The sequence below is a fragment of the Ambystoma mexicanum genome, chromosome 1p, assembly GCF_040938575.1.
Source record: "Ambystoma mexicanum isolate Mex_15411 chromosome 1p, UKY_AmexF1_1, whole genome shotgun sequence".
In the NCBI taxonomy this organism is placed as follows: domain Eukaryota; kingdom Metazoa; phylum Chordata; class Amphibia; order Caudata; family Ambystomatidae; genus Ambystoma; species Ambystoma mexicanum.
The window spans coordinates 197,380,840-197,393,201 of NC_090921.1; the positions used below are offsets into that span (position 1 = coordinate 197,380,840).

General features: G+C 41.4%; 1 protein-coding gene across 1 annotated transcript in view; it reads left to right on the forward strand.

Annotated features, from left to right (window-relative positions):
- Window positions 1-5,398: 5,398 nt before the first annotated feature.
- The window catches only part of LOC138466421 (extracellular calcium-sensing receptor-like), a 193,713-nt gene continuing 186,749 nt past the window's right edge, over window positions 5,399-12,362 (forward strand). The window contains exon 1 of the mRNA XM_069607229.1: window positions 5,399-6,097. Within this exon, the coding sequence (XP_069463330.1) occupies window positions 5,399-6,097 (699 nt within the window). The remainder of the gene's footprint in view (window positions 6,098-12,362) is intronic.

Sequence of the window (12,362 nt, forward strand, 5' to 3'; positions counted from 1 at the left end):
TTACTGTGCATGTAAACATCCTCTGTACCTGTATATACCTGTAACTAAGCAAACTGTAACCATGCTTTAAGTATTCTTGTCATGTTGTGTACCTAGCTACCTAAGGGTCTAGGGCGCCCTATCACTAATAAACAAACAAACAAACAATTATCAGATTTTAGCGTTTCACACACAACCCACCTCAGGAAAACGTTACGTACTAAAAACCTCACTGCACAAGTGGCATCAGGGTGTGCACCTGGACCAGCTTTGATCCATCTGCAGAAGGGGCTCACCACCACTAATAGATACCTTTATCCGTTACATGTCTGAAACATATCGACATAGTCAGTATGTAAATGCTGAAACAGATGCTGAGTCTGTAGGACTCTGTTAAAGATCGATGGGGACTCGCAGTACCCTTGAAGCAACCGAGTATGTTTTAGTCTATTTTGGCGAAATGTAAATGAAGTCAAGTCTCGGGATTCCTTATGTAACGGGATAAAAAAAATGCATCTTTCAAATCGATCACCATATACCACCAATACTGAGCTTCTACTAGGATACTACACAATATTTTCACATGATTAGGAACTACAGGAAAATCAGCATCTACAATCTGGTTAAGTGGTGGGGCAACTAAGCCCTTCATGAAAATGATTACTATGAACGTCACTAAATGTATGACGTCCTATTGGTTACACAAACTATAAAACCCTTAATCACACGGTCCACTACAACTGGTTGACTTCTAACCCCCGTCAGTACCTTTCCATCTACGTCTAGCAGCATGCAGTCTGTTCCTCCAGGTGCTGGTGAGCTCACCTTACCCATTGCTTCCAAACAATTAATGTATCAATCCATCATCACTCAGTAGTCTACTGTCAATTAGGCTGTGTAGCTTGCCCTCAAGAGTGTTCTTAGCTCTGAGAAATTCATGGAGTGAAGGCACGGTCTGCCCTCATGCATAGGTGTGACAATCTCGTTCGTCCAGCTTCATCCTTCCACGTGACTGGAGACCATGAAATCGATCCTTTTTGTGCATCTATCTATCTATCTATCTATCTATCTATCTATCTATCTATCTATCTATCTATCTATCTATCTATCTATCTATCTATCTATCTATCTATCTATCTATCTATCTATCTATCCATCTATCTATTCTATCTGTCTTCTATCTATATAAATAAAAATGTAAACGTTTGTTTGTTCAAAATCTCAACTCTCCGAAAGTTTTGACACAATGTTGCTTTCGAATACGCACATGTTTTTATATCTAGATGTCAAACCTGTGACAGGTAAAAACATGATATTTTTTCAAAACTTCAAATACGCGTGTGTTTTCATGTATAGATGTCACACCTGTGACAGGTAATAAAATGCTTTTTTAAAAACCAGTTCCATATTTGTGGCGACACGTAAAGATGTTAACTACAAATATGCGGTTCCAGCTGCCAAACGATCGATCAGCTGAGATATCGTCACATCAATTGCTGAAAATTGGGAACAGGAAGTTGCCGGTTGATCTGACCTCAGGATGAATTTCATTGCCTCATAACTTTTGCAATTTGGTGATGTCAAAACAAGAATTGATTGAAAAAGTATTTCCCAATATTCAAACCAATCATAAGAATCACCATTGGCAGAATGAATGAGCTATTCTTGCGGCCAAGAACAAAGACGTCTTCAAACTTAACAATATTATTCAGTCTAACATTCAAAGTGAGGCAGTCACTTACAAGTCCATCGACACTGTTTTATAAGCATATGAAGCGGTTACTTATCCAACAGAATTTTTAAATTCACTCGATCTGCCAGGGCTGCCACCACACGTACTGCAATTGAAAATCGGCGTGCCAATTATCATGTTGGAAAATATAAACCTGCAAAGCTTTGCAACGGCACGCGGCTTGCAGTAAATAACATTAATGAGCAACGTGGTAGAAGCAACAATCTTGACAGGACCTTTCAAAGGTAAACATGACCTCATTCCTCGCATTCCTATGATTCCAATGGATATGCCATTTCAATTTAAGAGATTGCAATTCACAATTCTATTGGCGTTTGCAATCGCCATCAACAAAGCTCAGGGACAATCTTTAGAATTGTGTGGTTTACATCTAGACACGGATCGCTTCTCACATAGAAAAGTATATGTTGCGTGTTTTAGAGTCAGCAGACCAGACAATCTCTTTATCTGCACAGAAAATGGAACAACAAAAAATATTGTATACCCACAAGCATTGTGAAATTGAACATATTAGAAACGTACACTTTCTCTTTTCTTTCTTTTCCATTTAACCAGACTGAGCCACAACAACACGTGGCTGGGTACAGCTACTTTAAAATACAATTTTTTAAGAGGACTCTGATGTCTTTGTTATCGAGTTCATGCCTTCTGAACAGCAGTTCTATTCTTTCACACAATTTGTATCCAATGTCAGTTTGCTCTGGTTTGAGAAGACCTTGGCCTCTTTGGCTCATCCAACCTAGCCCTTCTGAGATTCACTTCATTAATTCAAGCTGCTTTTTAACTGTGACACACTGAAATGAGGCCTTCTTGTCCAGAATTGCTATAATGCGTAATGGAAACATTCACCCTTTACTTAATCATTTGCATACATGTATATATTGGTGCTTGCCACAATCTATTCACTATAAAGAAAGCCTCATGATTACATTGTCTGCTTGCATTTCTTGAATACATGTGTAAAACAGCTTCATATCTTCATCAGTTCTGTGGCATAAGCTTGTTCACCTTTTTCTCAAGATGTCACTTATCCTTGATGCTTTCTTGATTCATTATTGAATATATCCATTCTTCTCGACCTCTCTACATCTTCTATATACGTCGATTTGGCTCTCTGTGATGTCACCATTCATCTTTTCCATGTATTTGCTCAGTTTCTTCAGGGATCTCATTTAAATGACGGTCATACTTCCTCGAATGCAGATATGGTTTCCTCAATGGAAATCCTGCCTCTATGATTTTCTTAGGTATTGATATTCTCACAGGTACTGCACAATTTTCAAACTCTGATTGTTGTCGTTTTAACTGCTCCGTGCATGTCTCGTACTTTGGTACCCAACCAATAGACAACATAGGTGACACAGGTGAAGTGGTTGAGGTGGGGGTACTCAGCTCCTCCTCTACACTCCCCCCTCTGGGCACGTCATCGACCCCTCTCTCATCATCCTTCACATCTAGGTATCCTCTTCTAAAAAAAGTGCTTCTTAGGGATCCACATCTTTATGACTCCCTTCAGGTAACCTGCTGATTTGATATGCTCGTCTTTATTCCATATCATGAGTTGGCATTGCCCACTTGGACTGCAATAAATATGTCTTTCCACATACTTCTTATGGTTCTCTGGATACAGGAACTACATTCCCTCAGGTGCATGGATACTGGCCTTCACAAAGTCTCAGATTCTTTTTATCTGTCAGGTCTTTGATCTTCCATCCCTGCTCAACATCGATCATGATCTTCATCCCTATTGCTTTCTTTTTGCATTGAGAGATTATCAACTTGATCACACAGAATCCAACCAATATCATCACTACCGGGGCTTCAAGGAACTTGAAAATGTCTGCCATCCATTGTGGGATCCAAGAGAAGAGTGATCCAAACCAGCTGTCATCAGCAATGTCTTCAAACTCGTCTATCATCTGGCCATGGAATGTAGTCAGCATGTGTATGGCCTCTGTCAAGGTTCCAGTCTCATCATCATGAGAAGGTATGAATGTGCAACATGATTCTCCAGTTTTTGCACAAACACCTCCATCCATAGCTGTGATCATGTACAAGACATATCTGTTCTGGACACTCATCAGTCTTATAGCTCTCATCTCTTCTCTGATAGCATTGAATCCCTTGTTAGTGGTGTGGATCGTCTGTAGCAAATCCCTTCTAGTAATCTGCAGCCATTTGGTGTTTGCTCCAACCTGTAGTCTTGGCATGAAGATCATCGTGAACACTGATGAGGTCTGGCTGAACAGCTTGTGTTCATATTGAATAACATCAAAGGCTTCTATTGATTTAACTTAGAAGTAGTTCTCTCTCTTCATTCTTCTCTTCAGCTCCACAGATCTCTTCTTCCTCAGGTGAGCATCTGCTTTCGGGAAACTGTCAAGATTCAGATATCTTTTCCGAATCACCAATGCTGGGACACGAACATTCACTACTGAGCAAAGTCCTCCCCAATTCTCTGGCAGCTTCATATACGCTTTGGATCCAGAGGCCCAGTAGTGATCCATTATCACTGCTGTCCCAATCTTCATTTCTGGCCCATCAAAGATTTGTCCACAATTCTGATTCTCTCCCATTTTTCATGTGCCATTATTCCTGAAGCACACTGTTGCATTCTCCAAAGGCACTATCTGTAAGGGTCCTCCTCCATCTTTGACCCAAGTTAGTAGTTGGCAAATCTCAGCCGGAACGACTTGCAGCCATCCTGTGCATAGTCAATAGCCGGTTTGTAACACCCAATAGCCACCCAGGCTTGGCAGATAACCACTCCTCCATCCCATTCATCTGGTGATAACACTGATACCCAGATATGAATCTGGCCTCTGGTCTTCCATCTATGAATTTCTTCTGCAGACTTTCCTGGATTGTCAAGTTTTTTGTTCACTTCCCATCTGATTCCAGCTCCTTTCTCTCCAGGCTTGTCATATCTGATCATGTGAATCTTGGTCTGTTCTTTGTCTCTTGTCTTTGAGTCTTTCACATAATCATCTTCATCAGGGTCTGTCCATTCAGTTGCCCATTTGAGATAGTCATCTCGACCCATGAACGGGCTCTTGTTCTGCAAAGTGCTACATGCAACAGGCAATGTGCTTCCTGGACATCTATTTCAATGGCTATGCAAATCTTGGACTTCCCCATACTGTAAGGCAGGAGTGCACACACAAAGCATCATTCCTCTGAGATTTTTCTTCCTACTACTTCATATGTTGGTACCATATGTTGTTTCCCAAGTGTGCTGTACTGTCCAGGTAGTCATTCAGCTCGAAATCATCTCACTTGGTACTCCTCTTTGGTCTCATTCTTCTCTTGTGACCTTCTATGATTATTTCATGAAGTATTTCAGCATAACACTTCCTCACTGGACCAAACATAGGAGCATTTGTCAGTGATCTGGTCATTTTTTCAAATGTCATCTGTGTAGGAGAAAGGTCTAAAAGTGTCTTTCAATTCTGGATTTTCTGTCTTGTTCTAGCAAAAGTTGGCCATATAGAATCCATTTTAATCTCTGCATGCTATCTTCCTCCAAAAGGTAACTTAGACGAAGGAGGAGTGGTTATCTGCCAAGCCTGGGTGGCTATTGGGTGTTACAAACTGTCTATTGACTATGCTCAGGATGGCTGCAAGCCGTTCTGGCTGAGATTTGCCAACTACTGACTTGGGTCAAAGATGGAGGAGGAATCTGCAGACGTGTTACACGACCAACAATCTGGCTTCAGAGCGGCGCACAGCACTGAATCTGCCATGCTTGACCTACAGACGCATATGTTAGAATTGACAGAGAAAGCTAAGACGGGGTTACTTATGCTGCTAGACCTCAGCGCTGCCTTCGACTTAGTAGACCATCAATTGTTACAATCAGCACTGGATAAACTTGTAGGGTGCTCAACAAAAGCACAGACCTGGTTGGCCTCTTTCTTGAACGACAGGATGGCAAGAATACATTGGGACGAAAATTTTTCCAAAGCAACCCCGATTCTACTTGGAGTTCCACAAGGCGCTAGTTTGTCCCCTCTCCTTTTTAATCTTTACATAAGAAGTTTATGCTCGCTGTTAGAAAACATTGGCGTGATCTTCACCAATTACGCGGACGATACGCAGCTAATTTTTGGGTTAACTGGAGACCATGCAGTGGACAGCGCCATGATCGAGAAAATATATAATATCATTGACAACTGGATGCAGAGGCACTGGATGTGCTTAAACACCACGAAGACGGAATTAATGATATTCGGATCCAATCAGGCCAGGTCCAAGTTGGAGCCCCAATACAAGACATTCCGTATCAAAGATGCTGTCATACTAGTGTTACCCAAGGTAAAAACCTTGGGCATGATGGTTGAAGCCTCATTAGGATCAGGAGCACAGGTTAGTTACCTATATAAAATACCTATATAAAAACAACCTGTACTACCTGCGTCTCCTGAGAGCTATTAGACCATACATTAACAAGATCAATGCAGCCTCGGTAGCCAGAGCTATCTTGCTATCACGCCTGGACTATGGAAATGCGCTGTTATTAGGAGCCTCAAAAAAGGAGTTAGCCAAATGTCAAGTTATGCAAAATGATGCAGTTTGCATCATTAAAAAGAAAAAACAAAGGGACCACATATCAGAAAGCATGAAGGAACTACATTGGCTCAGAATAGAGGACAGAGTCAAGTTCAAAGCACTGACGATTGTCCACAGATGCCTATTCGGAAAAGCGCCAGCCTACTTCAAGAAGCATTTTTCTTGGTATGTCCCCCGAAGAGGCCTAAGATCGGCAGATACTGGCCTCTTAAACATTCCAGAAGCCAAGCGGGCAACGGGAAGGGGCAAGTCCTTCCCCTTCAAGGCAATCAAATATTGGAATGCGCTCCCTGCGCATTTAAGACAACAAGAAAACCTCACCAGTTTTAGAAAAGCACTGGAAACCAGACTTTTTCAATAGCGGAGGATAACCTTGGCTCCCTTTCGCCCAGCGTAGTCATACTCTCAGCTAACTACCAGAGTAATACTAAATGCAAGTAGTCTTTTTCACACTCCACCGCGCCCTGATGCATGCGGGCTTTCGGCGCGTAACAAGCATAGAGTAAAGAGTAAAGAGACCTATCTAATTTGAAAGTAGGTACAATCAGGTGTACCTCTGTAACAAGTTCACTTTCTATCAACTCCTTTCTTTGTCTCTCCTGCAAAGTATGTTTCTGAAACCCAAAAATAGTTTCTAAGACACTTCTACATGTGAATGACCGTCAGTAACATTTATCTCAGACTCAGGTAATTTACCATCTTTCTTTGGAACAGGAATGACTACTAGTAGTTTCCATGATTATACCTTTCTTCAGTTCAGGAAGATTCACTGGAGTCTTGGCTCCATGTACATCAAAATAGTATGTTGTGTGTACCATGAGTATGAAATCTTTACAGCATCTATTTCGTGGACAACGTGTACGTCTCTCTGTATCTGGCATAATTATGTTGCTACAGATGCTACCCATTATATTGCCTAAAGAAGGAAAAAAAAATAACCTTTAATGTGGCAACATTATGTACTGCTTCTGGAAACTGTTGACTTGACTCAGTACTTTGTCATGGCCGATCAAAGGCAACACTCTCAAAGATCTTCTTGCACCAGCTTTTTATCAGATGTAATGTAGATATCTCCTCAGCAATGAAGAAAAACAACTTTTCCAAATGTACTTTACATAGTTTTCTCCAGAAAGTCTCCTTTAAGAAGGTTTTCATCTACTTCCACTGTCCAGATAGGTTCAATGACATATACCAGTTCCCAGGCTATACCTCAGATTTGCTTTAAACCAGATGACATGATGAATTTTCTTTCAACATGAAACAGAAGTCTTTACTTACCAGCAACCTTTCGATCTGTCCCACAGAGTTAAGTTTTACTCTGTGCTCAGAGTTCTCTCAGAATATGAGTTCACTTGGACAATGATGTCCCTCAATATCTTGTTCAACGCTGTATTATTTAACGGGTCCCTAAGATATGTACAGACATCAGTATATCTATTAACAAGCTGTGGACATTCTTTGATGAGGTAATAGAAAACACACCCAACTAGTTTGTGTGCATTATCAACTGATAGAGGCATTTGTACTGTCCCCACTATACTCTGGAAGTTGCAAAACTTGCTTGATGATTGATGTGAGTAGTCTCCTTACAATGGGACCATTCTTAGGATCTTGCAGGAAAACACAAATTTTAGACGTTCGCCCTGTAATATCCAGATAATAGTACAGAATAAAGAGAACAATTTCAAATATGATATTGAGACGTTGTCATTGGTTAACACCATGGTTAAATCCAAACAGAAACTCAGTGTAAAATGAACCAGGATACTGTACTCTTTTTACATTTTTGAAAACAAACTTAGAATTTGGCATATTTCCCTTCTTATCAAGATGTAAGCATGCCTCAGTCCAAAGAAAGTCTAACAAGCTCCTGTGGCTTAAGAACAAAGATGTTTTCCTTAAACCTGCAATGTGTGCACAGAGTATTCAAAGCAAGCCACAGTCAAATGAACTCTTTGTCTTTCACTTGTCCAAGCACTTCTGCCTTGTATTCTGATTGCAGACAGTTTGACGTCTTCCATGATGAAAGGACCGTTAAAGCGGGGTTCATCCTACTTCTTCCTTGTGTGGTTGCGAATTAAGACCGCATCTCTGGGGAAAAGTTGGGGAGAGGAAATTCTTTAGATTTGTCTTTTGAAGAATCTCCTTCTGTTTTCTCTGCTGCCCCACACCTTGATCGCTGTAACTGACCTGAAATGACACAGATACTCGAAGTCATACAATTCAAATAGTCATGCAATTCTAATCCTAATACTTCTTCAGTTGGCTGAGCATCTCTTCTAACTCTGGATGGAGGTGTAATGGGTGTTCTCATTCGCCTTACTGCCACAATTTCATGGGGGGTGAGATGGTGGTCAGAACCTGGTTGGTTTCTAAATGCATATAATGCTTATGGTAGGCAATGCAACCACCCTTTATTCAAGGTAATCTTCAATTTAGCTATTCTTTTTTTAGGCAAACCGTTGAGCCATGTGCACGTCCCATTTCCTTGTGGATGATAAGCCACAGCAAACTTATGCTTTATACCATGCAACAAGGTTATCTGTTCAAATGTCTGATTCACAAAATGAGGACCATTATCTGACCTCATTACTTCACATATTCCCCATCTAGGAAATAATTCTTGTACTAAGAATATGGCTGCACAGGAAGAGTCTGGGTGTGCACATGGACCAGCCTCAATCCATCTTGAAAAGGGACAAACTACTACAATCATGTATCTATATCCATTACATACTTGCACCATGTTGACATAGTTGATATGTAAATGCTGAAAGGGGCCATTAGGTCACAGAATAACTCCCCTAATCCACAAATTATTTTCCTCTTGAGGTGCTTCCTCCTGGACCTCTACTAGCTGTAATGTTGACAGGTTATGATAACCTTCAGATATACTCATCAACCATGTTTTCATTCACATCCGGCGTCTCAACATTCATCATCACTTTATCGAAAATTGCTACATGCTTGGCCTCATTGTCTGCTGCCTGATTTCCACATGAGATACATCTGCCTTTTTAGTGTGGGTTGTGCATTTAACAACTGCGAAGCCTACTGGGAGCTGTAGTGTCTTAATAAGCCTGCTCAATAAGGCGGCACTGCACTGACATGCCGTCCGCTCGGAGGTAGCCCCTCCTCTTCCAATGTGCTAATCCTGCATGCACCGTTGACGTCACATAGGCAGAGTCACTGTAAACTGTTACATCCGGGTCTGCGTGATTCTCAAGCGCGAGTAACAAGGCCAATAATTCTGCAGCCTGTGCTGAATAATGAGATAGCAGTCAGGTACTTATAAGTACCTAAAATCCTCCATCAGCTGTGTGCTTCACCACAGCGGCACCTGTATATCTCTGTCTGTCATTTTGATCGATCCTTGAAGAACCGTCTATAAAAATAATTTCTCCCCCTGCGAAAGCATTCTCTTTTTTTTCCTAGGGCATGGCAGGATTCACTATCTTGCATCAGACTATTTAAATTGCTGGATTTGATATGACTACCTCAGAGGCAGAAGCCTTTTGGGATATCAACATGCCTTTCGGTTTCTCTAAAATGGCAAACAATGCATGCTCAACAAATACCGTCATGGAACATGGAACATGGAACATCCCATCACTATGCTTGTAAAATTGTCTATAGCAAACGCGGCAGCAGCTAAAACCTGTTCACATGGAAAATGACCTCTCATTACTGGGTCTAAAACCCACTGTAATATGCAAGGAGCTTGTACCCCAACATGGTCCTCTGCGTGAGGACTGCTGTCATAACAATGCTATCTGTATGCGAAAACAAAATAATTCCTCAGCATAATTAGGAATCCATAAAACTGGAGCTGTGCAAACTGCTTTTTTCAACTCGTTAAACCTGTCTTCCATTTCCTCAGTCCACACGATTTTCTCTTGGGTTGCCTGTGCTTTCTTTAAAGCCTGTAATAAAGGCCTGATATATGAGCTATAGTCAAACACCCATGCTCTGACGTAGTTGCATAATCCCAGAAACCTCTGCATGTGTTTTATCATCTGTCGTTTCACTGTTTTCAAAATAGCCTGAACTCTTTCAGGAGTAACCATCTTCCCTTCATGCAAAAATGAATTGGCCTATATACAACACTTCTTGTAGATGATACTGCAACTGCTCTTTGTCAACTTTATATCCTTTGTCAGCAAGTGTAATCATCACCTGAACAGAATCGTTACTGCATTCTTCCACTGAAGTGCAGCAAAGTAAAATATCATCTACGTATTGCAACACAATGCTTTCTCAATCAATATTGCTAAAGTCCATCTGTAGGACTCTATTGAAAATGGATAGAGACTCACAGTACCCTTGTGGTAAATGAGTGATTTTCAGGCGAGTTTGTCCGAATGTAAATGACATCAGATCCTGCAAGTCTTTGTGCAATGGGATTGAGAAAAATGCATTTTTCAAATCAATCACAGTGAAATATCGTGCCTCAACAGGTTTATTACATAAGATCGTAGCCAGATTAGGAACTAGAGGGAACACAGCCTCTACGATCTGGTTTATTGGGCGTAAATCTTGAATTAGTCTCCAAGACCGCCGTTTCCCCTTTTTCACTGGATAAATCAGTGTATTACAGGATGACTCTGACATCACTAAGATGCCCTGATGCATCATGGAAGGAAACTGTCTTAAAAATACCTTCATCTACCTCTCAAGACATAGGGTACTGTCGTGCTCGAGGTAAAATTGCTCCAACCTTCAACTTAATTTTTACTTCTCCAACCACCTAAAACAGGCCAGCAATTTCTTTCCGCACTATGGCAGCTTGTAGCTCTAAGGGGAAAACTCGTCCCTCTTTTTCAAGCATAGGTATTCTTGGTCTAAACAAAAATTCATCAGGTATCCTAATAGTTCCGCCTACTAGGTCTGCTAACCATGTCAACAGAATCTCTGGTTCCAAAGGCACTGCTCTCATGGTATCTGTACTGCAAATGCCATAATGAATTCTCTCACATTTAAATAATGCATTTCTGGTGTCGAAGCCACTATGCCTTCATCAGTAAAGGAAATTGTCATATTCAACTTTGCCATTAAATCTCTACCCAGTATATTGACAGGCGCCTGCTCCGAATATAGTAATGGCACCAACATGTCACACTCTCCTATAGAGGCTGGTCATTCATCAGTAAAAGGAACCCTGCTTGTAGCTCCTGTGAAACCTTGAGTATTCATGGCATTACCAGACATTGAAAACGACCTCTCCCGTATGCATGAGCGTGTTGCACCCGTGTCTACTAGAAACAAAAAATGTTTGCCTCCTATATTGACATCTACCCTTGGTTCCTCATGAGGATTTGGCATCACAGATAGTACTGAACACACCAAGTCTCCCAGTGAGATGTCCTATTGTGGATACAGCCTCATTCCATTACCTGTAAAAGGATTCCCTCCATCGACAGTGACACCACCTACTCTAGGGGTCATCTATTGTCCTACGCTTGTTTTCTGCTGAATCTTCATAGGTGACTGCTGTGACTACCCTTGTGGCAGATTAACTGCTACCTGGTGTGTTTGTAAGCCTTGCTGCATTCTCGGCACGTTGTGCCTGTTGCACTGTTTGATTCTGAGCAACTCCATCTCCACTTTGCTGTGAATATGCAGGCGGGTTTGACATCTTCCCTCTTGATAACTGGGTGTTCTGCACAAACCCTTGACTTCTGCACATGCAAGCAAGCAAGATCCCCTGTCATTCCACACGTCCAACATATAGGCGTAGGTCTTCTAACCTGCCCATCCTGCATGTTTTGATGATCACTCTGGTTATTGTGGAAGCATCCTTGATTATTCTGCCAATTCCCCTGGTTATTCTAAAAACTTCTTCCTCGAAATCCACCCCTTCCCCGTGGAGTGAGTCCATTATAACCTTAGTCAAACTGCATTTGATTATTCATCTGCGGCATGTTTGCCGTCTGCTGTGAATTCGATCTATCTGCACTTGTCAGCATTGCCACTTCAATGGCATACTTGGATAATTTTTTCTGCACTAGCTCTGCCTCTTCGCCATTCCTGATGTCGTCTTTTTTGCAATTCTTTTCCTGCA